At 47.4% G+C, this 26,041-nt stretch overlaps 2 protein-coding genes across 4 annotated transcripts; one reads left to right on the forward strand and one right to left on the reverse strand.

Moving 5' to 3' along the window:
- Positions 1–4,122: 4,122 nt before the first annotated feature.
- LOC120812747 (bromodomain-containing protein 1-like) lies at positions 4,123–12,865 on the reverse strand. Of its 3 annotated transcripts, none has more exons than XR_013454821.1 (11): positions 12,577–12,843; positions 10,651–12,017; positions 10,166–10,322; positions 9,968–10,084; positions 9,686–9,814; positions 9,165–9,477; positions 8,382–9,080; positions 8,076–8,305; positions 7,843–7,973; positions 6,459–6,619; positions 4,123–5,332 (listed from the first exon to the last, which is right to left on the reverse strand). XR_013454821.1 is itself a non-coding variant. In XM_040168928.2 (11 exons), the coding sequence occupies exons 2-11, from the start codon at positions 11,997–11,999 to the stop codon at positions 5,318–5,320; spliced, it is 3,186 nt and encodes a 1,061-aa protein (XP_040024862.2). In that variant the 5' UTR covers positions 12,000–12,017; positions 12,577–12,865; the 3' UTR covers positions 4,123–5,317. The 3 variants fall into 3 exon arrangements, 2 of the variants coding, with proteins under 2 accessions (XP_040024862.2, XP_040024861.2); XM_040168928.2 differs by having other exon boundaries at positions 8,191–8,305; positions 12,577–12,865; XM_040168927.2 differs by having other exon boundaries at positions 8,191–8,305; positions 9,968–10,322.
- On the forward strand, positions 12,612–24,679 carry LOC144391358 (uncharacterized). Its single transcript, XM_078097977.1, has 2 exons — positions 12,612–12,854; positions 23,540–24,679. Exons 1-2 carry the CDS (start codon positions 12,612–12,614, stop codon positions 24,128–24,130), a joined length of 834 nt encoding a protein of 277 aa, XP_077954103.1. The 3' UTR covers positions 24,131–24,679.
- The last annotated feature ends 1,362 nt before the right edge of the window (positions 24,680–26,041 follow it).

The following is a 26,041-nucleotide window of genomic DNA, read 5'->3' on the forward strand; positions in this document are numbered from 1 at the left end:
GAAGGTAACGCGCTGCAGATAAATGAGACGACTTCTGTTCGAGAAGAATCAGTGAAACCGAATGTGGAACCAATAATGTTAGCGTAGCATAGCCTACAATGTCACGAGAGGCTGTAAGAGCCTTTTCAGCAGCTGCCACAGCTCGAAGGCACTGTGGTAAGCCTGCTGCTACCGGATCGAGTTTTGCAGAGAAATAAGCTACTGGTCGTTGTTTATCGCCATGGGATTGTAGGAGCACTGATGTGATACATCCAGAACGTTCGTCAACGGTTTGTGTGAACGGTTTGTGAGGATCAGGAAAACCCAAAGTCGGAGGAACTTGTAACGCGCATTTCATGTCCGTGAAAGCTTGAGAGGCTGCAGGGAGCCACTGAATTTTATCATGCGCGCTGAGATTCTTTCCATGTATCAATGCGGACAGAGGTTGCTCGAGTTGGGAGTAATTTGGAATAAATGACCTACAGTAGGAACACATTCCCAAAAATGACATCATCTGTTTCTTGGTTTGTGGTTTTGGAAGTGTTACAATTGAGGCGATGCGTTTTGGTGATAGTGTCTTCCCTTCACCGGAAATGTTATGGCCTAGGAAATGAACGTTTTGTGAAACAAACTGTAGTTTGGATAGGCTGGCCTTGTGTCCTTCCGCTGCTAAGTGTTGAAGCAATTTGAGTGTGTCCTGTTCACACTGCTGTTGTGTTGGAGCTGCAATTAAACAGTCATCAACATACTGCAAAAGCGCTGTTCCTGGAGACAAAGTGAGGCTCTCCAAACTTTCCCTGAGTGCCTCGTTGTAGATCGTAGGTGATTCTGTGTAGCCCTGACACAAGCGTGTGAAAGTGTAAGGCTTGCCATTGAAATTAAACGCAAACCAAAACTGACTGTCAATGTCCACAGGGACACTGAAAAAAGCATTTGAGAGGAAAACCATCGAGCATCAGGTGGAACCTGTGCCATAATGGAACATTTGGGGCTCGTGCGTGGACGGCTGCATTAACTGCTTTTAGGTCCTGCACGAAGCGCCACTCAGTTGGTTTGCCTGCATCTCTGATCTTTTTAACTGGAAAAATAGGTGTTCTTACCGGCGAGTCAGGACATGGAACAATGACTCCGGCCTTTAAGAGGGAGTTGAACACCGGTGTTATACCGTCAATGGCCTCTTGGCGCAGTGGGTATTGATGTTTGTGGGGACGGAAGTCTGATCGAGGAGTGATGACCACAGGTTGACATTTTTTGATGAGTCCCACGTCATATTTATGCGCTGCCCACAAGGTGTCTGGAACAGAACTGAGGGCAGGAGAAATAGAGGAGACATTAGTCAAAAATGTATCAGTGTGTGTGTCAGAAAATATGTTATTTTCATCCATGACATAAACAGATCTGAGAGCAGGTGTGCAAAATGCGAATGGCTGTTTAAAGAAGCCTGTCGACGGAGAGCGCATCACAAGTGGATCTGGTGTAGCCTCCCAATCTGTCAATGCCTCGCACGCTGCGACAAAAGGTCCCAAATCTCTCCATTGGTCTGTTGCTGCTTTAGACAAGGAGATGTGTGGGAAAGAAGAGTCCACATTAAAGAGGTGCTGCTGAGAGGGGGTGAGAGAAACGGAAACAGCACATTTAAGTGTGGACCAAAACAATGTCATACATGCAATTTGATCATTCAGATCCTGTAGAAATAATGCATCATATTGCTTATCTGGCCCATGTGACACATGAGCTGTGCAGTGGAGATATGAAGCATCCATGCACTCTGCCTCAGGCTGGACGCGTGATGCTGCCAGGTGGGACAGTTCTTATTGTGGGTCAACCGGAAGCCACCACTGGTACACAAACATTGGATCACTTATAACTGTCTTTGCCATCTGGTCAATGGCTCTGCATCTCACCACTTGCAACCCTGTAGGAGTGGAGATGAGGCTAATGCCGAAAGAACACATGAGGTCTCTGCCCATTAGATTAATGGGACAGGTAGAGGACAGCAAAAAGGAATGTTTTACTGTGATGTCTGGTTCAGGGTCAGTTGAGTCAGTGTGTGTACTGGTCATAGGTACCGTAAATCTCTCTACAATAGTCATCCCTGAAGCTCCTTGTGAGAAAACCTGTTTTCCACTAAGTTTCTGACCTGGAAAATACTTCTGTTGTATTACAGAATGTGTAGCCCCCGAATCAACCAAAAACGATAAAAGTTTCCCTTGAATTTGCACCATAGTGGTGGGCATATTTTCAAATGATTTTCCTGAAAACTTTGCATATGTGTGTTTAAGTGAAAGCTTTTGTTGTGTTCTCAATTGCTCTGTGATGTCCACGAGAGCTTGTTGTTGCTCCGGTGTGTGTGTGTGTGAGTGTGCGTGTGCGTGCAGGGAGTTAGTGCAGAAAGCGTTTCTTCATTGCAGGCTGCGGTGTGTGTGTGTTTTACTTCCCTTATCATGTGAGGCCTCAGCATGGTTGCCGTCTCCCCCTCACATGCAGCCTCCTCCCCCTCCGCCTCACGTCAATCGGAATGTGCGTTGCCACCCCTTCCTCGTCTGGCCAGTCCACGCCCCCATCCTCTACGAGGTGCGTTTTGTGGATATTCTCTGTGCCAATGTCCCTGTTCGCCACAGCGGAAACACGTATCATAGTCATTGGGTGGAGACAGCTGTGATCCCTCCAGGAGGAGCGTCCCCTCGTCATATCCCGACCACGCCCCCTGAATCCGCCCCGTTGGTTGGGATCCCGTGGGCGGTCGTTTCTGGCAAGTTGAGTGACAGCTTGGAGCATAGTCAGTTGGGCGAGTTCAATCTGACGTGACCGCCGTTTCCCCTCGTGGTCAGTTCTCTCTATGTCCATGGATTGCGCATGCGCAGCATGTTTCTTTACATCAGCGAGTCGCGAGTCTTCCATTCCAGCCACAGAACGCTGCACATTCATTTTTATGTCGGGCAATAGTCCATTCATGAAAGCATTCTTCAGGTGTGATTCCCACGTCCCCAGAGCGTCTCCTAACACGGCGGGTTGTGGAATGCCACTGTTAAGATTAAACACTGTGAGAAGTCTTTGGTAGTAATCATGGACGGACTCACCCGCTGCCTGCTTGGTATTGTTGATGGGAGTCATATCCACTTTGTCAGGGAACAATGTCTTTATGCCGTCGCTCAAAGCCGTGAGTGCGTCTCTGTACGGCTTATTTTGATTTGAACTCCATTCAACATCTGCCGCACTGGTGTCTCCTGCAACCAGCTGGTTGAGCTTTTGGTAGTGAGTCGGACCCACGTGACTCATTAGAACACGTCGAATTTCAGCAAAGTTGGGCAGGAATTGCTTACAGAAGTCCATGAATGCTTCAGCAAACAGTCTTCCCGAGTGCTGTATCGGCGGGAGATGAGCCATTGCAGCTCTAATGTCCGTATCAGTCCAAGGCCGGAAAACAAGTATGGGACCTGAGTGTCCTGGTACTTGAATCATTGGGGTTTGGAGCACAGATTTTGCATCTGGGGGAACTCCCTCAGGGGCGAAAGAGGGGGAAACAACATCTGATGTAGATGGTTGCTCTGCAATCAGTTTGTTGATGGCAGAAGTGTCCCCTCCGGTTGCTCCTGGAGAGCGAGATCGAGTGAGGAGAGCGGCCTGTCTCTTTTCCTCCTCTTTGCCAAGGAGTCGTTCCTGTGCTGCTTTCACTGCCGCTTCCTTTTCCTCCCTCTGCCGGGTGTAGTGAACTTTTTGAGCTTGTGACCATGCAGACGAAGGTTGCTGGTTCGCAGATGAAGCAGGGTACGGTGGTGGGCATGTGTTGAGGAGAGGGCCGCCAGCCCCTGTGAGACTCGGATACCTAAGCACTTGCAACTAATAAACTGGTTATACAAATGAAGCATTTAAAAGGGTCACATATCATTTTCCCATTACAAGTTTTAAGCAGTTTTGAAGTGGGTTTATTTTTTCTCTTCATGAACATACTATACATATATACTGTATTTCTGCAGCTGTTGCTTTGGGAACAGATGGTGCAGGGTCAGCTGCTTCACGGGCAGGACACGCACCACCTTGTGGCCACTCAGAAGTGAGGGAAGGTTTTGTTTGGCATATTAAATTAAACAGGAAAAAAAAATAAGTGTAACGTTTGAAGTAATAAAACCAGGACACGTCAAATCAGTGATTCAATAACATATTTTTATTTTTCTGTGTTTTAGTATAAAAACCCCACCGGCCTGGTGTTGGCTGGTCTGCGCTCCCGTTGGCTAGAACTGTGGTTTATCCCAGCGAATCAGCTAAAGTACCAAATCTATTTACACACAACATCTAAATCCAAAAGTGGCCAAACAAAACAGGAAGTCTACCCATTGCTACCCTGCCAAAATAAAACATTAAACACTTATCACCTCACCTCTCAGACTTAATGCTAAAATACCCCAAAAGTAAAAAACAGACAGTGGGGTGGGGGGCTCTACGTGTGCACCCATGTGCCCGTGGTATTTCATTACAATGCTCTCTATAAAGTAATGCATATACATTTTCTGCTTTACAATAAATTAATACAGGCACGTTTTCAGATGACTGAAGATTCTGTAAACTCATCACTGAAACCCCCAAAACAACTGAACTGTGAAGGAGGAGGACGAGGTGGAGGACACACACGAGTGGGCAGACATTAGGTTTTGGTGTGAATACTTTAGGCATTTTGTACTTTGAGAGCATCTATATAGATTTTATATAAATATCTACAAAAAGGAAAAATAAACAAATAGTCCAGTAAAAACATCCAGGTGAAAAAAACAGACACACAGAAACAATTAATTAATTAAGATTATTAATGAATTAACTAAGAAGAAAGATTCCAAAGCTTGAGAACTCAATAAGTTACAAAACCAGGTTTTTTTTTAAAGAGCTGAACTTTAAAATAAAAGGGTCAATACTGTATGCATGTTTATTTGTTTTCTCTGTGTAGAGACAGGACAAGCTGATCATCGTATAAATATCTGAAGACCAACGGACAAACGGAGGTCATCAGCTACGGTATTTGGGGGTAGGTGGGGTCCAGTTTGCAGGACATGGTAAACATGACGTGTATTTTTGTGCGTATGAGACAGAATCAGAGCGTCTCGGCTTGTGAATGTGAAAAAGAAGGCTGATGTGACCATCACTGATGTGATGATGGCGGACTTCAGAGGGGGTGTGCGTGTGTGTGTGTTCAGTCCGAGGTGCCGCCTCTCCGCCCACGCGGTCCCGGTGCTTCATGGACCAATCGAAGGTGAGCCGCTCAGTTTTTCGGAGGCTGGTGGAGCGAGCCTTCTCCAGCTTGGTTTTATCGAGCGCCCAGTTGATTCCGCAGGGAGCCATCTTGGATCTAGGAAGCCATTGCCTGAGGAGGAGAGAGGGGTTAACATTGAAGGACACACTCGTCTTTCCTCAAACGGCTGCGGTCCCGAAGCTCCAATGTCCCAGAAACAAATCCCCTCTGGTGGACCTGATTTTTTTGTTGCGTTGTTATACTTTTATCAGCCTTTTATCTAAAGCAGCATACATACATATCACCTAGGGCAGCGGTTCCCAAACTCAAGAATGCCGCAGCCCAATTTGAAATCTGAAAATTTTTCGCGGCCCACCCAAACCTTTATTCACAACTGTGGTCAAAACATAATGATTAAATGACCTTAAGAGACCAAAATCAAACATCCGCGAGCAAAAGTCCGTCTCGCAAGGTATTTGCTCGCTTGCGAAACGTGAACTTCGTTGCTCGCGAGGAGAATCTCTGCTCGCGCTCGAAGAAGTTTTCTACGCGCTCGCTGTTGTTCTTTTTGACAGTCAGGTGGAGACGGTGCTTTCAGGGTCCGATCGATGCTGCGAGGTGCGTCCGCTCCCGCCGCCCCCCTCGCCATCCACGCCTTAAATCTTCGGGTGCTTTTAGAATAACTTATTTTCCCCGTTAAGATGGTTCAGCTGCTGTAGAGAAAAGGGCACCGTCTCTCGCTCTTTAATCTCATCAAGTGCTCGGCGAGAACGACAGCTTTGTTTCTCCGACGCGCCCTGAAACAAGCTCCATATCTCACGCGCTTGAGCGCCGCTCAGCATCTCGCCGTCGTAGACGAGCTTTGCCATGTTTGGCAGAGCGCCTTGAGCGCCGTGTACAACCAGTATGGATCAACCGATTAACCAATTGATCCATATATATAAGGCGCTCCGTATTATAAGGCACTGTCTTTTTTGAGAAAATTAAAGCCTTTTAAGTGCGCCTTGGAGTGCCGAAAATGCGGTATCTTTTTAATTTTATTTCAGTTAACGAAAAAAAAAATCACACCTCGTTTTCGTTTTTTCGTTAATGATAATAACCTGGTCTGTACTTACGACTTGCGTTGATGATTTCTGTATTCTTTATTATTTTTCTATATTTTAGTTAGTAATAAATACTTAATCACATAGCGAGTTCAAGATACTTGACTTGATTTCTCACAAGGACTTAATCCAAACATCCACCACAACTTCCTCACCAGCTGCGCTTGCTGTCGAAGAAGTGGACGAGGAAGAGTTTCTCTGCGGACCTGAACTGCATCCGCTCTCCGGCTCTGAGGACGTCCGGTGGCGGAGGCAGCTGGGGAAGCTCTGCCCCTTTGTGCTGACCCCCCGTCCTCCGCCCTCTGGGGTCCGTGATCTGTGACGGCCAGAAAACAAAACATAAAACAAAAGAAGCAGGATGGAGGCTGAGTGTAGCCGTCTCACAGTAACAGGGATGCATGGAGCAGTTAATCCAGAAGACACGCCCCTTAACCGTAATCCACCCCAACTCAAAGAGACACGCAAGCACCGGAGAGTGGAGCTGGAGACGCTCTGAGAACAGAAATACCGACAACATCTCCGAGATGGGCCGCAAGCACAAATCACGAGCTACGGCACGGACGATGGCAGCCGGGGCAGATGGGTAGTGATAAACAGAAGAGGGGTGGAGGGGTGTGTGTTAGTGTAACAAAAAACGGCGGCGCAACTGTCTGCTTAGCGTGTGGGCGCACGCCTGACTACTGACTGTATATTGCATGAATAAAATAGACCAGATCTGCTACAACAGCTCCATGCACTGCTTTGATTATTTGCAGTTTCATGCCAATGAAAAGTTCTGTGTTTACAGCTCAGCTCGCTCGGTGCGTTCAATGTCGGTACTGTAAAACCTTCAGTTTCAGTCACTGAGAGAGAGAGAGAGTCTGCGGGTGTGGCCGTTAGTTAATTTACTTATTTTTGTGCAGGTAATATGTTGTTAAATTGGTTTAAACTTAAATAAATTACCTGTACAAGTAGTTATGTCTCGTTGTATTAAATTTTTCCTTTTTTTTTCAGCGAATATTTGAACGTTATTTTTGAGCAATTTTGACAGCCCTAACACACACACACACACACACACACTAAGGGGACAAAGTCACACTATGTGGTTTCGGCTTCAAATTTGTTCTCTCCTCCTTATTGTGCAAAACCCATCAGACTGGTGACGAAGAGGAGGAGATAGCGGCTGGCTGGTTAGTGAGTGGCTCCTCCTCCTCGCCCGTGCCGACCCGTCACTTCCAAAGAGGAGCTGAACTATAGCCGTCAACGCTGAGCTTTCATTTGGAGAGACAGGAGGACACCTCGTTTGGGATGGACACCTTTCCCTTTGCATTAATAAGTCAAACAATTTTAAACACATAGTTATTATTGAATTCATTTTCAACAAATTTAATAGGTTTTAAACCGGGCCTTTCTGTGTTTAGCTTGTGTAAAATAGTTTTTTGGATTCAGTAGGTTCATTGTGTAATTTGTGATGTACTTTACACGTTAAAACAATAACTCTCGGAACCCACAGAAGAAGACAGCTGACCTTGACGACACGGAGGACGGCGCTCTGCTCACCTGACGGCGTCTTGGAGGCTTTGCCGAGCTCCTCGTTCTTTACGCAGGTCACCGGGGGGCTGTGGTTGTCCACAGTGCTCCGCCGGGCCACCGGCGAGCGCCCTTTATCGCCTTTAGAAATGATGACGGTGCTGGAGGATACGTGGAGAGAGCTGGATGAGATTTTAATATAAAAAAACAAACCTCCCTTCGTCATTTCTGTTGATTCGAAGATAATATAGCTCCTTTTTTACCACTTTTTGTTTTGTTGTAATACAACCCTTGGATCTCACGATGGCTCAATAAACTGTTCCTCCGTTTGGTCTTCAATGGTCAGATTGCTGGGTCACTTCTCTTCCTGCGACTCACCTCGTGCCGCAGAAGACGCTCCCGCTGGAGAAGATGCTCGACTCGGAGGCACAGCGGCGCCGAGAAGTCAGAGAGACGCCCTCCTCCTCCTCCACCACAAAATTGTTTGCTATTCCTGGAGGAGAACATGTCACAGTGGCGTTTAGGGTTTGCAATCGGACGCTCCAACGACTTGTCAAACCTTTCAGTACCTGTGCCGAGGCGTTTTATTGGCAACTCCTCGTCCTCCTCATTGCCGTCGGCGCTGCTGCTGTGTCTCCGCTTCTTCGGCAGGAGCAGTGTCTCCAACCGAGGGATCACCACTGACAGGAAGGTTTTGGCGCCCAGGGAAGGGGGCGCCAGGGTGGACGCCTCTGGGCTCTTCAGTGGTTTCTGGGGGCTGGTGCTCTTGGATTTGCGGAAGAGGACGTTGTTCCGCCGGTTACAGGCGACGGGGGCGTTGGCGTTGGAGAGTGGCGGTTCGGGGGCGAGCCCGTCGAGCACTGAGGTAGACGTGTCGTCATGCGGCTCTGAGAGAGAACGATCCGTGCTGGCTTTGGGGGCCTCCTGAGGGGGCGGCGGCTCCGAGGCTTCAATCCGCGACAGCAAGGTCAACAGCTCTAACGTTTGGGGGGGCGGAGCTGGCTTCTTTGGCGGCATGCAAGGCGCCGCCAAGGATTCGGGAACTGGTTCCTCCAGGGGGGTGTCGCTGGGCTGCGGCTTCCGGGGGGACTGCCTGAGGCTCATTTTGCTTCGGACCTCCGTGATGGTCTTCTTGAGAAGTTTGAGCCGCTTGCTGCGCGACGGGCTGTGCTTCATGGCCGTGCTCAGGTCCAGCTTCTCCAGCAGCTCCCTCAGCTGCTCCTCTAGGGGGGTCAGTTGTCGGTACGCGGGGGTCAGCAGCCGGTCCACTGGGAGGGACAGAGGATCATATGACATCGTCACACAGTTACCTTTAGCAGTGGATTTAGCAGCACTCAGTCCACCCGACTCACCGTCCTCCCAGCAGAAGGCGGGGGCCGCCACCGCCTTCGGGGCCTCGGGCAGGTGCAGCCCGCTGGGGAAGTCAAAGCCGATTCTCTCGGCCTCCCGGCGAGCCCTGCGGAGGATGGCGCCCCCGTTGTCCTGCATGCGCTGGGCGGCCCGGTAGAAGAAGGTGTCCTTGGCGTTGTACTTCATGCAGTTGAAGATGACGAGGTCAAAGTCGGCCTCGAACTCCTCCAGGCTCCTGTAGGCGCGGCCGTCGATGCGCTTCCTCATGGTGGAGAAGTCCATGGGGTCCTGGATGTGGTCCAAGTAGTCTGGAACCTGCAGGAGGCAGAGGGGACGTGTTCACTTCCACTACGGACATTGTTTGTCCTGTTTATCAGCAGACACAACACCCACTTATCAGCAGAGACCATTAAATAAGCATCAATCTATTTATTTAACACATGCTATGTGATATGAATTTAGATTATTGGACCCGTGATAGATTGACATCAACGTTTCAGAGACGTGGTGAGACGCGGCGGACCTCCTTGGCGCTGACGGGAAGGGAGAAGATGCTGTACTGGTCCTTCTCCTGCAGCTGGCTGAGCACGGCCCGCAGCAGGATGTTGAAGGGCGTCAGCTGGACCTCCAGCGCTGACTGCTGCAGCTTCATCTGACGCACGCACACACAGAAACACAAAACGTCACTAAAGCAACTTCGCCACCGTATCTTTTTTTTATTTCAGTAAGCAACAACACAACCTTTAAAAAAGTAACTTTTGTTTGATTTAATTGGGTGGTGGATGTTAATGAAAAACAACCATACCTCCTCCCTCTTCAGCTTCTCCCTCTTCCGGATGAGCTCTAGCAGCAGGCGCGCTCGCTCCAGGTCGTGCCGCAGGCGGTGTAACTCTTTCAGCGCCTGGTTGGTCTCCGCGAGGTCCTGCAGAACAACGCACACACTTTGTGGTAAGCGGGCCAACGTCAGAAAAGGAGGCCGGCAATCCACCGTGTCGGCACTGACCGTCTGCTTGACCTTGGGGGGCTGGGGGTGGGACTGCAACCGGCGGATGAGCGGCACGTTGTTCCTCGACTTCCTCTTCTGCACCCAGTAGCTCAGCACCCGCTCCACAAACACGCGCTTCCTCTGCACCGCCACCTGGTTCAGGATGGTGTAGAAACTGAACCCCGGGGGGGCAGAGGGGGATATGAATCCATTAATACAGGTCATTTCAGAGGGGTTAGCCTGAGCAGGAAGTAGCAAGAAGCAGGAACTTCTGCTTCAGGCTTCTGGATTCGGAGTGTTACCGATGTTAATTACAATGTTATTAATATAAATGTACAAATATTAAGATTTAACAATGTGTTTAAACTGGACCGGCCTTTACTGATGTTCCTCTGTCTGAACATCATACATACACGTTACTTAGGACCCGAGTGGCACTGGGCGAGAAAACACTAATAATGTTTGAGAGATGCTTTCTGGGAGTCTTGTTTCTCCCCGCCTACCTTGAGGTGGTGATGCTGGGCCCGGGGCTGGCGGGGGCCTCTGCCTCTGGTTCCGGGTCGCCCCTCTTGCTCTTCTTCCTGGCCCAGCCTTTGGCCCGGGACTTCCCCCTCTTGTCGGCCCTCTTGAGACACGCTCCGTTCTTGGCGTGCGGCCCCTCGTAGATGCCGAGCGGCCGGCGGTCGCATCCCTCGGGCGTGTGGACGCAGCAGTAGGCGGTCTTCTTCACGGAGAAGAAGGTGCCGCCGGACAGCGTCACCTCCCTGACAGGCTCCATCTTCATGTACAGTCCCGCCCTCTGGGCGCAGCTGACGTGGAAGGCGGCGTAGCAGTTGGTCTTGTCGCACTGAATGCACGCCCCGGCGCCCTTCTCCTTGCACAGGTAGCAGGTGAGCTTCCAGCGCGCCGGCGGGATGTTGTTCACGCCGTCGATGGGCTCGATGAAGACCGTGTCGGAGAAGCCCACCTCAGGCACCCACAAGGCGCACGCCACGTGGCCCCAGCGGTCATTGTCGGTCTTCTTCAGGGCGCCGCCCCGATTGGGGCAGAAGACGCAGTCGGCGGGCCGTGCCGGACACTGCAGGCAGTGGCGGCACAGCCACTGGCCCTCGGGGACATACGGCACGCCGTAGCACTCCTGATGCACGGCAATGTTGCACGAGTCGCAGAAGAGGATGACGTTGCTGTCGGCGCCGTCTCCGTCCATGCACACGCAGCACACGGCATCCTCGTCCACCAGCGAGCGCAAGTCGCTGTGGCCGCGAGTGGCGGCGTGCGTCTCCTTCTCAAAGCGGTCCATGAGGAACTCGAACAGGTTGAAGGACACCTGGCTGACGCCCTCGCTCCGCCTCTTCTCGTTGACGATCTCCAGCCAGGAGTAGTCCTCCTCGTCCATGTCGTACTCCACCTCCTCGTCCAGCTCCTCCGACGTCCTCTCCGTGTACTTGTAGTATGCCGCCGGCCTCTTGGGCACCACCGGCAGGTTGTACTCTACCGTCCTGACCTTGGGCTCCAGCAGGCCGCCGGTGCCAGTGTGCGCGGCCGTGAGCGCGGCGTTCTTCTTCTGCTGGCTGTTTTTGAGGCGCATGGAGCGCACCAGGACCTGTTGGGGCTTCTCGTTGTTCTCCTTGTTGCTGTTGCACTCCATGATCTCCTGCGCCGTGGGGTGGTTGTCTCCCATGATGTCCATCTTGTCGTAGATGCTGAGGCGATGCACGCAGCCGTCCACCTCCAGCTCCACAATGCGTTGGGCCTGCGCGTACGTCAGCGTCTCCCGGTTGGTCGACGGCTTGATGGGCGAGGAGTCCCTCTTCAGCACAGCAGGGCGGTATTGTCGACTTTTCTTCTTCATGCCGCAGCCGTAGAGACCCTGAGGAGTGAGACAACAGCTATGGACGTCACATGGTACATCCTGTTATATACTTTTTGTACCAATACAAAGAATATTTACAATGCACGACTCAATGATAAACATGATTACCGTTTATTGACAATGACTATAATTCAACGATTCAATGAACATATTTTCACTGTGGTTAAACATCCGTCCACGTTGAGCTTCATCCTGCTAATGTACAAATATTTAAACAAAAAATAAAATAACTGGTTCTCATTGACAAAATGAAATACCAGAACGTATCGACCGTAAAGTAACCGAACAGGGGTCGGATCCAGGAACGGTGTCCTCCTTTTATACGGGCGGCCCTTCCGGCGGCCGGTTTCACGCGTTTGGACACTCCGTCCACCAACCGGGCTAACGTTAGCCTGCTAGCATTACACCTTAACTGAAGGGGGAGGAAATATGGCGACCAGCACAACAAGAAACTGCCTCGACAGGAAAGCGAGGCTTCCTCTCGGACTAGCCCGGACGAAACGGTCCGGGTTGCGAGGGTACGATATTTAAAACGGCAGAGTGGGGCTCAACTTACCGGGGGTATTTTCACGAATTCAGCTAACGGCAGCAATGGCGGTGCGAAGTGGCAGGCTGCCGCGGCTCGCGCTCAACCGACTCAACCCGGAGAAGGACCGACGGGTATCCAGGGCGACGGAGTCGGTTTCGGGGTGTTATCACTTCGATCGGGATCGCTTGCAGGTCGAATGGGTCTGTTCGGAAGCGGCAGAGTTCAGCGGCTTCCCGAGCTTCTCTTCCCCAACAACAATGCGGTTGTGCGAGGAGTGCGTCGTGACGTCACCGCGTACGGCCGCTGTACGTGATACACGCGTTCCAGTTTGGTATGTCGAAGTTACTCAGGTAGTGTACGTTTTTAAAAATACGATGTACTTGCACTTTACTAGTATATCCACGTAATTTAACTGCATACTTCTCCTGCGCTACATCCAAATAGTAAATATTGCACGTTTTAATTTGTCTGCTTTATCAGGAATCAGGAAACATTTATTGCCAAAATATGTCAAACATACAAGGAATTTGTCTTGGCGGTTGGGTGTGTGGCAGTAGACAGTGTAACAATAGACAAGACAGCAGTGCACAAATGCTAATGCAATGGGTTAGTAGAATAAAGCTATGGGTTAGTATAAAATAAGAGAATAAAGTTAAAGTTACAAAATATTAAAAAATAAAGTGCACGAGTGACGACAAAGTGACGAGTGACAACAAAGCAACGAGTGAAAAATTACAGTTAAAGTGACTTGTGCAGTATGAAGGGGAGTGACTAGTGGAATGCTATAGTCAGTCAGGGGCGGACCGGCTCTGTTGATGAGCCCGACTGCCGACGGGAAGAAACTGTTCGTGTGGCGGGAGGTCTTAGTCCTGATGGACCTCCGCCTCCTGCCAGATGGAAGGGACACAAACAGGTTTTGTCTGGGGTGAGCGGGGTCAGCTACGATCTTTTTAGCTCGCTTCAGAGACCTGGAAGCGAACAAGTCCTGCAGGGACGGCAGATTGCAGCCGATCACCCTCTCTGCAAAGCGGATGACGCGCTGCAGCCTGCCCTTGTCCTTGGCTGTGGCTGCAGCGTACCAGACGGATGGACTCCATGATGGCCGTGTAGAAGTGGACCATCATCGTCTTTGGCAGGTTGAATTTCTTCAGCTGCCTCAGGAAGAACAACCTCTGCTGAGCCTTCTTTGTGATGCAGCTGATGTTTAGCTCCCACTTGAGGTCCTGGGTGATGATGGAGCCCAGGAAACGGAAGGAATCCACAATAGTGACGGGGGAGTCACACAGGGTGATGGGGGAGGGTGGGGCTCTGTTCCGCCGGAAATCCACAACCATCTCCACTGTCTTTAAAGCGTTGAGGTCCAGGTTGTTCTGACTGCACCACGACACCAGATGGTCAGACTTCCACCTGTAGGCGGACTCATCCCCACCAGAGATCAGTCCAATGAGGGTGGTGTCATCCCCAAACTTCAGGAGCTTGACGGACTGGTGACTGGAGGTGCAGCTGTTGGTGTACAGGGAGAAGAGCAGAGGGGAAAGAACGCAGCCTTGGGGGGAACCGGTGCTGATGGTCCGAGAGGCTGAGACATGTTTCCCCAGCTTCACGTGCAGCTTCCTGTCAGACAGGAAGTCTGTGATCCACTTGTAGGTGGAGTCGGGCACGTGCAGCTGGGAGAGTTTGTCCTGCAGCAAAGACGGGATGATGGTGTTGAAAGCAGAGCTGAAGTCCACAAATAGAATCCTGGTGTAGGTTCCTGGGGAGTCCAGATGCTGGAGGATGTAGGCTGAATTCCAATTCTATTTTATACCCCTACGCCTAGCCCTAACCCTTCCCCTACCCCTTGGCCCTTGAAACAGAGTGGCAAGGCGTAGGGGTGAAAATATAGCCCTAAGAAATGGGACACCCGTTACACGTCATTTTACGTTGATGCTAGGCGCCTACGTCACAGAAGATGATGGCTGACTGCTGCTGAACTGCTGCTGAACTGGGTAAAGCAAATCTACAAACATCTCTGAAATCCCTTCCTTTTATACAACAACATTTTACATGAGCCATCTGGCAGAAGATCTTAAATCTTGTAAGTGCAAACTTGAAAGATCTTGTAAAAGTTTGGGACTGTTCCTGAACCACAGTTTGTTGGGCCAAGACCTAGGACAAAATGGCTGGTGGGAAGGGGAACAAAGATAAAGTGGAAAAAGACAGTGATCAAAGTGTATCAATGGCACAAGTTGAGAAGAATTGGTAAAAGAATTGGTGAACTGCTTAAAGATCTGCAAGACCTAAGAACAAGTCTGCAATTCACGCAAAAGGAGGTGGATGAATTGAAAACTACATGTAAAGGAACTCAATCAATCTGCAAATCACAAGAATCAGATATTGAGCGACTGGCAGAATCCATGTTGATACTGGATGCTATATCTGACTCCCTGGACAGTCAGGCAAGGAGAGCCAACTTAATTATGGATGGCATTCCTGAGGCAGAAAAGGAAAACAACTAGGTCTCAGAGGAAAAAGTTCTGAAAATTATCGAAGAGAAACTCAACCTGGACCCTAAGATAATTGTGGAACCCCTTCCCAGTGGAACAGGCAATGCGTGCTGGAAAGGTGAACATCTCCAGCGATGGCACTCAAGACAGACCACGACCAGTCATTGTGAGATTCCATAGAATAAAGGACAGAGACACGGTGCTAAGAAATGCAAGAAAATTGAAGGGGACGAGTATTTTCATAAATGAGGACTATCCGGAGACTGTGAGACAGAAAAGGAAGGAACTTTTGCCTAAAATGAAAGAAGCCAGAGAGCGGGGGGACTATGCCTTTCTGAGGTATGACAAACTCATCATTCGGCAGGGCGAGAGAAAAAAATTCTTTTACAGTTCAATAATGGGACATGAAATGGTAAAACATCAAACAGTGACATTATCTTTTCTAATAATAATGGATGTTGTGTTCTCGTGGAGATGTTTTCCCCTGCAGATTTCTATCTGGTGGTGCATTTTCCTACGGCCTCCGTATCATTGCTGCTTTTTTCGCACAAACCTTTCTGTGGTTATGGGGACAAAACCAGACTGTGAGGCTCGTAGGCGTGAGTTGTGGTTTTGGTGTAAGAGTGACCGTGTGAAAGGATGGATGACAGGGTGTGTGACTGAGGGTGAGTGTCCATATGACATATTAGTGATACTAGATGTGGCAAGAAAAGGGTGTGGAAGAATACAACTGAGAATACTGGGGGAGTGTTCATATGACATTTGGGAGGTTACAGTAAACGATGGTGCAAGACTTCAACTGACACTATGCTTGACTTAGATTCAGACACAGATCCAGAGAGTAAGTACTTCAACAATGGGAGAAATTGTGACTACTACACGGAAAATCAGTTCAACGAAAAGTTTGGGTCAGAACACAATATAAAGATAATACACTTCAATAGTAAAAACCTTTACGCTAATTTTTACAAGATTAAAGACTACCTAGACCAGTTCACCTCACCGTTCAGTGTAATCGCAATCTCGGAGACCTGGATTAGTCTGGAGAAAGGGGTGGAATTTGAGTTGGATGGTTATAATCTGAATTATGTAAACAGAGGCAACAAAAGGGGAGGGGGAGTTGCACTTTATGTTGATGGAAGACTTAAGTACAAGATTGTTGAAAGTATGACGGCTGCAATTGATGATATATGTGAATGTATTACTATTGAAATAGATATGGGGAAAAGGAAGAACATCATTGTCAGCTGTGCATACCGGGCTCCCAACAATAGCATAGAGAAGTTCAAGGAGGTGATGGAGAGTATGGCTACAAACACCGAGCAAAAGGTAACTTTTCTCTGTGGCGATTACAACATTGATCTTCTGAATTCTAACAAACTAACACCGATAGAGAAATTCATGGATGCAATGTACAGCAGAAGCTTGTATCCTACTATTACTAAACCTAGTCGAATTACATTTCATTCTGCAACACTTATAGATAATATTTTTACTAATAACCTCATAGATAATATAGAAAGTGGATTATTATTAAATGATATTAGTGACCATCTGCCGGTGTTTGCAATCTACAGCGGTGCACCTAGGTTGGCTGAAAGGAATGAAATGATAGAAAGGAGATTAAGAACGGTTGACAATCTAAACAAGTTCAGAAATTAATTAAGTGCACAAAACTGGAGAAAGGTTTATGAGGCAGATGAGGTTGATTATGCTTATGATTCCTTCCTGCAAACTTTTATGATGTTATATGACAGATGCTGTCCAATTCAGCAAAGCAGAAAACGAGCAAATCGCTCAGATAAACCTTGGCTTACAAAGGGTCTGTTGAACGCCTGTAAAAAGAAGAACTTCTTATATAAAGAGTTTATCAAGAATAGAAATAAGGAGAAAGAAATGAAGTATAAAAGATATAAAAAATAAATTAACTGATATGATGCGAAATTGTAAAAAGGATTATTATTGTAAACTACTAGATAAAAATAAAAATAATATAAAGGAAACATGGAAGATCTTAAATTCAATAATAAGAAATCAATCGACCAGCTCTGGATTGCCAGAAGAAATTCTAGATAATGATAAGATTATTAATGACAAAAAGGAGATGGTAGAAGGCTTCAATAAATTCTTTGTAAATGTGGGCCCTAAACTAGAAGAGCAGATAAACCTTCCGCAAGGGAGATGTGTAGCACATTATTTGGGCAAGAGGAACCCAGATACTATCTTTCTGAAAGACACCGATAAAAATGAAATTATTGCCATAGTTAATAACTTCAAAAAAAAAACATCAAGAGACTGGAATGGTATTGATATGACAATAGTAAAATAAGTCATTATTAATATAGCTTGGTTGCTAGCTTGCTCAAGCTCTTTCAGTCTTTTAGTGCCAGTTTGTGTTCTAGATTCTACTATTAAGTTAACTGCCAGTGTGCCCTCCTAACTCTGCTAGGTTTTGACCTGATCTAAGTCTGTTTTGCCTTGTTTTCTGAAGCAAATAAGACTTGTATCCTTAAACTCTCATTTTGTCAAAACACCACAGGGTGTTTGTTCACTGATTAGGGTGTCAAGCTATTGGTGCTTTGCATTTTGAGGAGTTTCTGTCGAGGCCAATCGACCTTTTGTCTCCTAAACGACGGGGGAGCGGCCAGCGCAGCCGCAGCCGACTTCCACTAACGAGGGAGTATTTAACTAGAAATCGTGGGAAGCGTTAGCTTATCCTCGCAGCACGAAGACGAGCAGAACAAAGACAAGGGAGTCTTTCGTGGCAGTCTTAGGGGTGGCTGAATGCGGCGCCTTCTTCTGCTATTTTTAATAATGTGTTTGACCCCTTTACCCGTGCCTGTTCGAATCTCTTCCCGCAGATACTACAGGCCTCGGGCTAAATCTGCTCTCTATCGTAACCTCTCCTCTCTCACCTATCCCACCCACTCCACACATGTCCAGCACCTCGTCACAGGAGGCCTCTGGAACTGCCAGTCAGCAACTCGCAAGGCAGACTTCATCTCCGGCTTCGCTATCCAGCAGTCACTCGACTTCCTCGCTCTCACCGAGACCTGGATCACACCTGAGAACACATCCACCCCAGCCGCTCTCTCCTCCGCCTTCTCTTCAGCCACACTCCCAGGCCCACTGGTAGGGGTGGTGGCACAGGTCTACTCATTTCACCCAAATGGAGCTTTTCTCTCTACCCTCTACCACCATCCACCCCATTGTCCTTTGAATTCCATGCTGTAACAATCACTCACCCGGAACAATTAACCATCGTTGTCCTCTACCGTCCGCCAGGCTCCTTAGGTAATTTCTTGGAAGAACTGGACATTCTCCTGTCTAATTTCCCCGAAAATGGACCTCCGCTCATCCTCCTGGGCGACTTCAACATCCAGACAGAGAAGTCATCTGACCTCTTACACCTACTTTCTTCCTTCGCTCTGTCACTCAGTCCCTCTCCTCCTACTCACAAAGCCGGCAATCACCTTGACTACATCTTTACTAGAAACTTCTCTACCACTAACCTCTCTGTAACTCCACTTCATGTGTCTGATCACTTCTTCATCTCTTACTCCCTTCCACTCTCTATAACTAACAAACCTCCCTCATTGACTAACTCTATACCGGCTCGTCGCAATATTCGCTCCCTCTCTCCCTCCTCGCTGGCATCCTCTGTTCTATCAGCTCTCCCTTCAACTGATTCCTTCTCACTCTTGCATCCGAACGCTGCTGCAGAGACTCTCCTCTCAACTCTTTCCTCCTCTCTAGACTCTCTCTGCCCTCTTACGACACGACGGACTGGCAAATCCCCTCCGGCTCCGTGGCTGTCTCAACCGGTCCGTGCCATGAGAGCCACCATGCGAGCGTCGGAAAGGAGATGGCGTAAATATAAACGACCTGACGACCTGCTTGAATTTCAATCTCTCCTCTCCTCGTTTTCTGCTTCTATCTCTGCTGCCAAAAGCTCTTTCTACCAATCCAAAATCGAATCCTCATTCTCTAACCCCAAAAAACTCTTCTCGATCTTCTCCAATCTCCTCGAATCCCCTACCCCTCCTCCCCCCTCCCCCCTTCTTCCGGGAGACTTTGTCAACTACTTCCCCAAGAAAATAGCTGACATACGCTCCTCCTTCTCAAACCCACCTCCTACTTCTCGCGTCGCACCGACCTCACCTCTTTCGCCCTCACTTTCCTCTTTCACCGCCCTCTCTCCTAACCAAATTCTTACCCTAGTAACCTCTGCCCGTCCGACCACCTGCCCTCTTGACCCCATTCCATCACATCTTCTACAATCTATCGCACCTGACCTTCTTCCGTTCCTCACCTGTCTCATCAACAACACTCTGTTATCTGGCTGTTTTCCCAATTCTCTGAAGGAGGCAAGAGTCAACCCTCTCCTGAAGAAACCCACCCTCAACCCTTCTGAAGAAAACAACTACAGACCGGTCTCTCTTCTTCCCTTTTTGTCCAAAACCCTTGAACGTGCTATCTTTAATCAACTCTCCTCTTATCTCCACTGTAACAACCTCCTTGACCCCCACCAGTCAGGTTTCAAGGCAGGCCACTCCACAGAGACTGCTCTCCTTGCTGTCTCAGAGCAACTCCACACTGCTAGAGCCGCCTCTCTCTCCTCTGTCCTCATCCTTCTGGACCTCTCTGCTGCATTTGACACGGTCAACCACCAGATCCTTATTTCCTCCCTTCAGGAACTTGGTGTCACAGGGTCTGCTCTCTCCCTCCTCTCGTCCTACCTCGACGGCCGCACCTACCGGGTAACCTGGCGAGGATCTGTGTCGGAACCTTGTCCTCTTACTACTGGAGTTCCTCAGGGTTCCGTGCTGGGTCCCCTCCTGTTTTCGCTTTACACCAACTCTCTTGGCGCTGTCATTCGCTCGCATGGCTTCTCTTACCACGGCTATGCCGATGACACCCAACTAATTCTCTCCTTCCCTCACTCGGACACCCAGGTGGCGGCTCGGATCTCTGCCTGTCTAACTGACATCTCTCAGTGGATGTCCGCCCACCATCTGAAAATCAACCCCGACAAGACTGAACTACTTCTCTTTCCCGGAAAAGATTCGCTTACCCAGGACCTGACAGTCGACTTTGGGAACTCCGTACTAACGCCCACTTTGACCGCTAAGAACCTTGGCGTCACACTCGACAGCCAACTCTCCCTGACTCCCAACATCACCGCGACAACGCGATCCTGTAGATACACGCTCTACAACATCAGGAGAATACGTCCCCTTCTCACTCAGAAGGCAGCGCAGGTACTGATTCAGGCTCTTGTCATCTCCCGCCTGGACTACTGCAACTCCCTCCTGGCAGGTCTCCCTGCCACAGCCATTCGACCTCTGCAGCTCATTCAGAATGCAGCAGCTCGACTGGTCTTCAACCTTCCGAAATTCTCCTACACTACTCCACTCCTCCGCTCTCTTCACTGGCTACCGGTGGCCGCCCGCATCCAGTTCAAAACATTGGTGCTCACGTACCATGCTGTGAATGGATCGGGTCCAGCTTACATCCAGGACAAATGTGGTCAAACCCTACATCCCAACCCGCACTCTCCACTCTGCATCTGCAAAACTACTCGTCCCTCCCTCACTGAGAGCAAAACACTCGACTAGATCTCGACTCTTTGCTGTCCTTGCGCCAAAATAGTGGAACGAGCTCTCTGAAGACACCAGGACCGCAGAGAGCCTTCACATCTTCCGACGCAAACTAAAGACACACCTCTTCAGACTCTACCTCGACTAAAGACTAACAAATTGTAGCACTTAAATTGTACTTGTAACGTCACTCATCTATAGCAAATTGTAAATTGGCTTATTTGAGGAAATTGCACTTTCTTGTTTCTTGTTCTCCTGAGTTTGTACCCTATGGTTGAATGCACTTATTGTACGTCGCTTTGGATAAAAGCGTCAGCTAAATGACATGTAATGTAATGTAATATAGCAGATCCCCTAGCACATATCTGTAATGTTTCACTTCAAACGGGCTTCTTTCCAACCAAAATGAAAACTGCTAAGGTAATTCCGATTTTCAAAGAAGGTGAAAAAAACCTTCACAATAACTACAGACCAGTCTCCCTGCTTTCCCAATTTTCCAAAATTTTGGAAAAAATATTTGCTACAAGGATGGACAGTTTCATAGATAAACATGGATTACTCATAGATAGTCAATATGGTTTTAGACCAAACCGATCAACATCATTGGCACTTATGGACTTAGTAGAAGAACTGACAAGCACAATAGATAACAAAAAGATGGCAATAGGGGTCTTCATAGATCTGAAGAAGGCATTTGACACAATAAACCATGATATACTGCTACACAAACTGGAAAGCTATGGGATCAGAGGGGTTGGACTAAATTGGGTACAAAGTTACATAGGACAAAGAAAACAGTTTGTACAGATAGGGGATAAGAAGTCCACCTTAAGAAATATAACCTGTGGTGTGCCGCAAGGATCAATACTGGGTCCAAAACTATTTATTATTTATATAAATGACATAAGTAATGCTTCCAGGATCCTGAAAAATGTTATTTTTGCAGATGACACAAATGTATTCTGTGAAGGAGGGAACCTCGAACAGTTGTTGGAGGCGGTCTCGACTGAGTTAACCAAGCTGAAATTGTGGTTTGATATAAATAGATTATCACTTAATGTAAAGAAAACCAAATTTCTGGTCTTTGGTAAAAGTAACACACAAGCAAACACACACATTGAACTAAAGATCGATAATATAAAAATTGAAAGGGTGTTTGAATACTCCTTTCTAGGTGTAATGATAGACCACAAGCTCAGCTGGAGGCCACAGGTCACTCGTGTACACTCAAAATTGGCACGATGTGTAGGGATACTAGTCAGAGTCAGACATATATTGAATATACAATCACTGCATACACTGTACTGTACACTGTTTGCCCCCTGTTTGAGTTACTGTGTGGAAGTGTGGGGTAATACCTACAAAAGCACCCTACAGGCAATATGCACAATTTTAAAAAAAGCAATACGGATAGTTAATAAGGTGGGGTACTATGAACACACAAACACATTATTTCTGAAATTAAATATATTCAAATTTATGGACTTAAAAGATTTTAAAACGTTACAGATTGTATTTAAAGCAAGAAACAGCCTACTCTCGGGAAACATTCAAAGTTGGTTTAGCGACAGACTAGGAGACTATAATTTAAGAGGGAGACTGAAACTGAGGCAACCAAAGGTGCACTCTACACTCAAAAGCAGGTGCATATTGGTCTGTGGGGTGAAGTTGTGGAACAACTTACCAGATAAGATCAAAGATTGTAAACATATTGCACAGTTCAAAAAACATCTTAAATTATACACATTAGCCAAATATGAGATCTGTGAAAATATTCAGTGACGGAAATTTAAATTGTATTTATTTGTGCGTGTGAGTATGCGTGCGCGTGTGTGGGTGAGAGAGTGTGTGTGAGAGAGTGTGTGTATGTATGTATGATATTAATCTTCAAAGTAATATATACTAATTGAGAATATGGATAAGATAGGGGTGGGTATCTATAAGCTTTTGCTTCCCTCTACTCCTTTTCTTGAACAAAAGGTGACTTTTCTAATTTTTGTGGTCTATGTCTATGTTGATTTTTAAATTTTTAAATTTTTTAATGTCTACATGTTCATGAAATAAAATGCTTCAAATCAAAAAGATGCGCCTATGTTTATCACAAACTTCCAAGATGCTGTCTTCAGCAGCAGTCATTGCAGTTGCGTGGGTTTCAGCAATTCTTTTGCATTTGTCTTGTGAAGTTCGCAGAAAGCAACAGCGACGGCGATATCTTCGACGGCTGAGTTTGCTGATGGATCTGTTTATGGTATATATGATGGCTGAAAAGACGTTTATTTGCAATTTTAATGTAACGTTAGCTAAGCTAACCACAACTCGGCAACTATAGAAGCTGTATTTACGTTACATGTAAAACGTCCATGGACTTGTAGACTATTCTGTGGTGTTGTATTACACGTTAGAGGTAACGTTAATACAGACCTATGTTTGTATCCTTTTGTTTATTTACTGTGTGAAACGTTTACATGGGTTACTTTCGTCCGAGTAAGATGGTGGTTTAATTTAATTTTAATTGATTAACGTTACACAAAAATACAGAAATGTTTTAAACTCTAGTTCTAGAAAAAGAAGATCAATGTGTATAGGTGTGTTTTGCTTTTTAATGTTTTTGTTTAATTTACGAAGGCACTGCCAACTTTAGCATTCATACGTTGTTATATTAATACCATCATAAACAGGCAATTAGCTTACTTTGCAGTAAAAAGAAAAGCCTGACAATATCACTGCTAAATACCTTCAAGTATTTTTTTGTGGTATTCTCTAATATGTTTCTAACTGACACGCCCCCCAACTTGTAAAGATTGGGGCTTAAAGGAAATCCCTTTGTTTGGGGGAAGAGGAGACTTCCCCCAATGTAGTAAAGGTGTTTCCAATTCAGAATAATAATGTGAATTCTTCTTTCAGGCTGGTCGTCCAGTAACGTACTGTAGGTTAAACCATAACGTGTCCATCTTGTGGTTGTGGTTTGATGTGGAGCTGGACCTGAAACAGGATTTCCGCCTGAACAGAAGAGCAATGAATGCTTTGCAGAGGCTCTTGCAAAGGGAACAGGACCATGGCTGGGGTCATCAGCTAGAAACTTTAATCTATGTTTACTGGCTGGCTCATGGACTATCACATCGGGTAGTGTCCAGTGTCTTCAATGTGTCAAAAAGAACAGTACATCGCGTAATCCACAGAGTCGCTCAAAACATATGGGTAAACCTGAAGAAAGCCATCTCCTTCCCACAAGCAGAGGAGCTGCAGGCAGTGGGGCAAGGATTTGTCCAACTATCAATAACTCCTGCATTTAACAATGTCATTGGTGCAATAGATGGCACCCACATCCGGATCAAACCCCCGCGGCGGCACCAAATAGAATATTTAAACTATAAGGGCTTTTATTCCATCAACATGCAAGCAATATTCGATTCCAGTGGACGATTCCTAGATGTATTCATTGGCTACCCAGGGTCAGTTCACGACACACGAATTCTGAAAAACAGTTCATTTTAGTGGTATAGGCTAGTGGTATTCTGCGCATGTCTGAGGAAGTAAAAAGATGGACAATGCCCTCATGCAGAGCCTCGTGTGTTGTATCACGACATTACTTATTAAACAGTTAAATGCGTGCCTCGTCTAGTTATTTAGTACACCACATAATTGGCGTCGAGGTAAATCGGTTAAGTAGTGATGGCGTGTTTTTCCCAAAGACCGGACAAGTTCAAGCCGGAGGTTCAAACGTGGTCTGCCTATGTTGAGCGCATGGAGTTGCTGTTCGAAGCTCATGATGTCGACGATGGAAAAAATTTATATATTGTTGAGCTCGATCGGCGCATTGACGTATGGCCTTCTGCGCAATCTGGTCCAGCCTGACAAGCCTAGGGACAAGACCTTTGATCAGGTTGTGACCATTCTGAAGGATTAATATGAACCGTGACCATTGGTCATCGCCGAGCGTTTCAGGTACCGTAAATGTGTTCAGAAAAGCGGTCAGACAGTGGCGGAATATGCTGCACCAGCTCGCTGCGAAGTGTGATTTCGGGGACAGGCTGGATGAAGCTCTACGGGATGGATTTGTCGGCAGAGTCAGTTCGGAGGCATGCCAGCGCAAATTGCTCTCGGAGGATAGACTGACTTTTGCGAGAGCTGTGGAGCTTGCTGTTAACATAGAAACAGCCCACCGAGATGCACAGCAGTTGCGGAAGGGTGATGACGTCACCGCTCTTCACAAGGTAAAGGAGAGGCGACGCTCGCTTTCAGAGCAGGAAGGGTGCTATAGATGAAAAGGAAAGGGTCATAGCGCCAGTGATTGTTACTACAAAGATGTGAAGTGGCAAAGTCGGGCATATTCAGAAGGCATGCAGGACTGGGGGGCAGACACGTGAGAGGCAGGAGAAAAAAGGAAAGAGGAACAGTGTGCAAAAAAAGAAAAAAATGACAGGCTACGTACAAGCAGACGAAATTGAAGATGACATTCTGATGTTTTCTGTGTTCCGTGCAAGTGGTGCTGGCCAATGGCCATACAGGGCAATTTTTGATGTAAACGGAAAGAAGTGCCGATGGAAATTGACATAGGAGCGGGAGTCAGCATTATCTCAGAAAATGTGTATGAGCAGTCATTCTCGCATGTGCCACTGGAGGGCAGCAGCGTCGCACTGAAGGGTTATTCAGGAGAGACCATACCAGTAAAAGGGCAGTTCATGGCAAAAGTGACTTATGGAAATCAGACTGCCGATCTACCGCTCATAGTAGTGGCTGGAGAAGGGCCTTCACTGTGTGGGCGTGAATGGCTGGAACAGATTAAACTGAACTGGAAAATTATTTAAAAAGTCACCGGAAACGTTGCGGCCCCGACACCTAAACCCAAGCCAATCCAAGATGTGTTGAATAAATATGCTGATGTTTTCAAAGACGAGTTGGGAACGTTAAAGGACGTTAAAGCAGCCATTTCTGTGAAGCCTGACGTAGTTCCAAAGTTTCATAATGCCCCCGTCCTACCCTTCACGATGAAAGAAAGGGTGGAAAAAGAACTGGAACGCCCGGAAAAAGATGGTGTTATCAGCCCTGTGAAGCATAGCGAGTGGGCTGCTCCAGTGGTTCCTGTAGCCAAGCGGGACGGTGGACTCAGGTTGTGCGACGACTATAAAGTAACTGTGAAAATGGCCACAAATACTGAAACATACCCACTACCACGCATTGAAGAAGTGCTGGCAGCGTTATGTGGGGGAAAAATATTCTCCAAAATTGATCTGGCAGCCGCCTACCCACAGGTCCTTTTGGATGACGAGTCCAAAAAGTACACAACTGTGAACCTGCATAAGGGACTGTTTGTGTACAATCGGCTTTGCTTGGCATTAATTCTGCTGTCAGTAGCTTCCAAAGGATCATGGAAAAGGTGATGAAAGATCTCAACGTTGTGGTCTA

The sequence above is a fragment of the Gasterosteus aculeatus genome, chromosome Y (genome assembly GCF_964276395.1).
Source record: "Gasterosteus aculeatus chromosome Y, fGasAcu3.hap1.1, whole genome shotgun sequence".
Classification (NCBI taxonomy): Eukaryota; Metazoa; Chordata; class Actinopteri; order Perciformes; family Gasterosteidae; genus Gasterosteus; species Gasterosteus aculeatus.

What these genes read in the sequence shown, in the direction of transcription:
- LOC120812747 (XM_040168927.2), bottom strand. Translation starts at nt 11,999, where the DNA reads ATGAAGAAGAAAAGTCGACAATACCGCCCTGCTGTGCTGAAGAGGGAC. An exon ending in CCCAGCATCACCACCTCAAG is followed by an intron (nt 10,323 to 10,650) that starts GTAGGCGGGGAG and finishes CCCGGGGTTCAG; the next exon opens with TTTCTACACCATCCTGAACC. An exon ending in CGCCTTCTGCTGGGAGGACG is followed by an intron (nt 9,081 to 9,164) that starts GTGAGTCGGGTG and finishes TGTCCCTCCCAG; the next exon opens with TGGACCGGCTGCTGACCCCC.
- LOC144391358 (XM_078097977.1), top strand. Translation starts at nt 12,612, where the DNA reads ATGGCGGTGCGAAGTGGCAGGCTGCCGCGGCTCGCGCTCAACCGACTC. An exon ending in CGTCACCGCGTACGGCCGCT is followed by an intron (nt 12,855 to 23,539) that starts GTACGTGATACA and finishes TTCTTCTTTCAG; the next exon opens with GCTGGTCGTCCAGTAACGTA.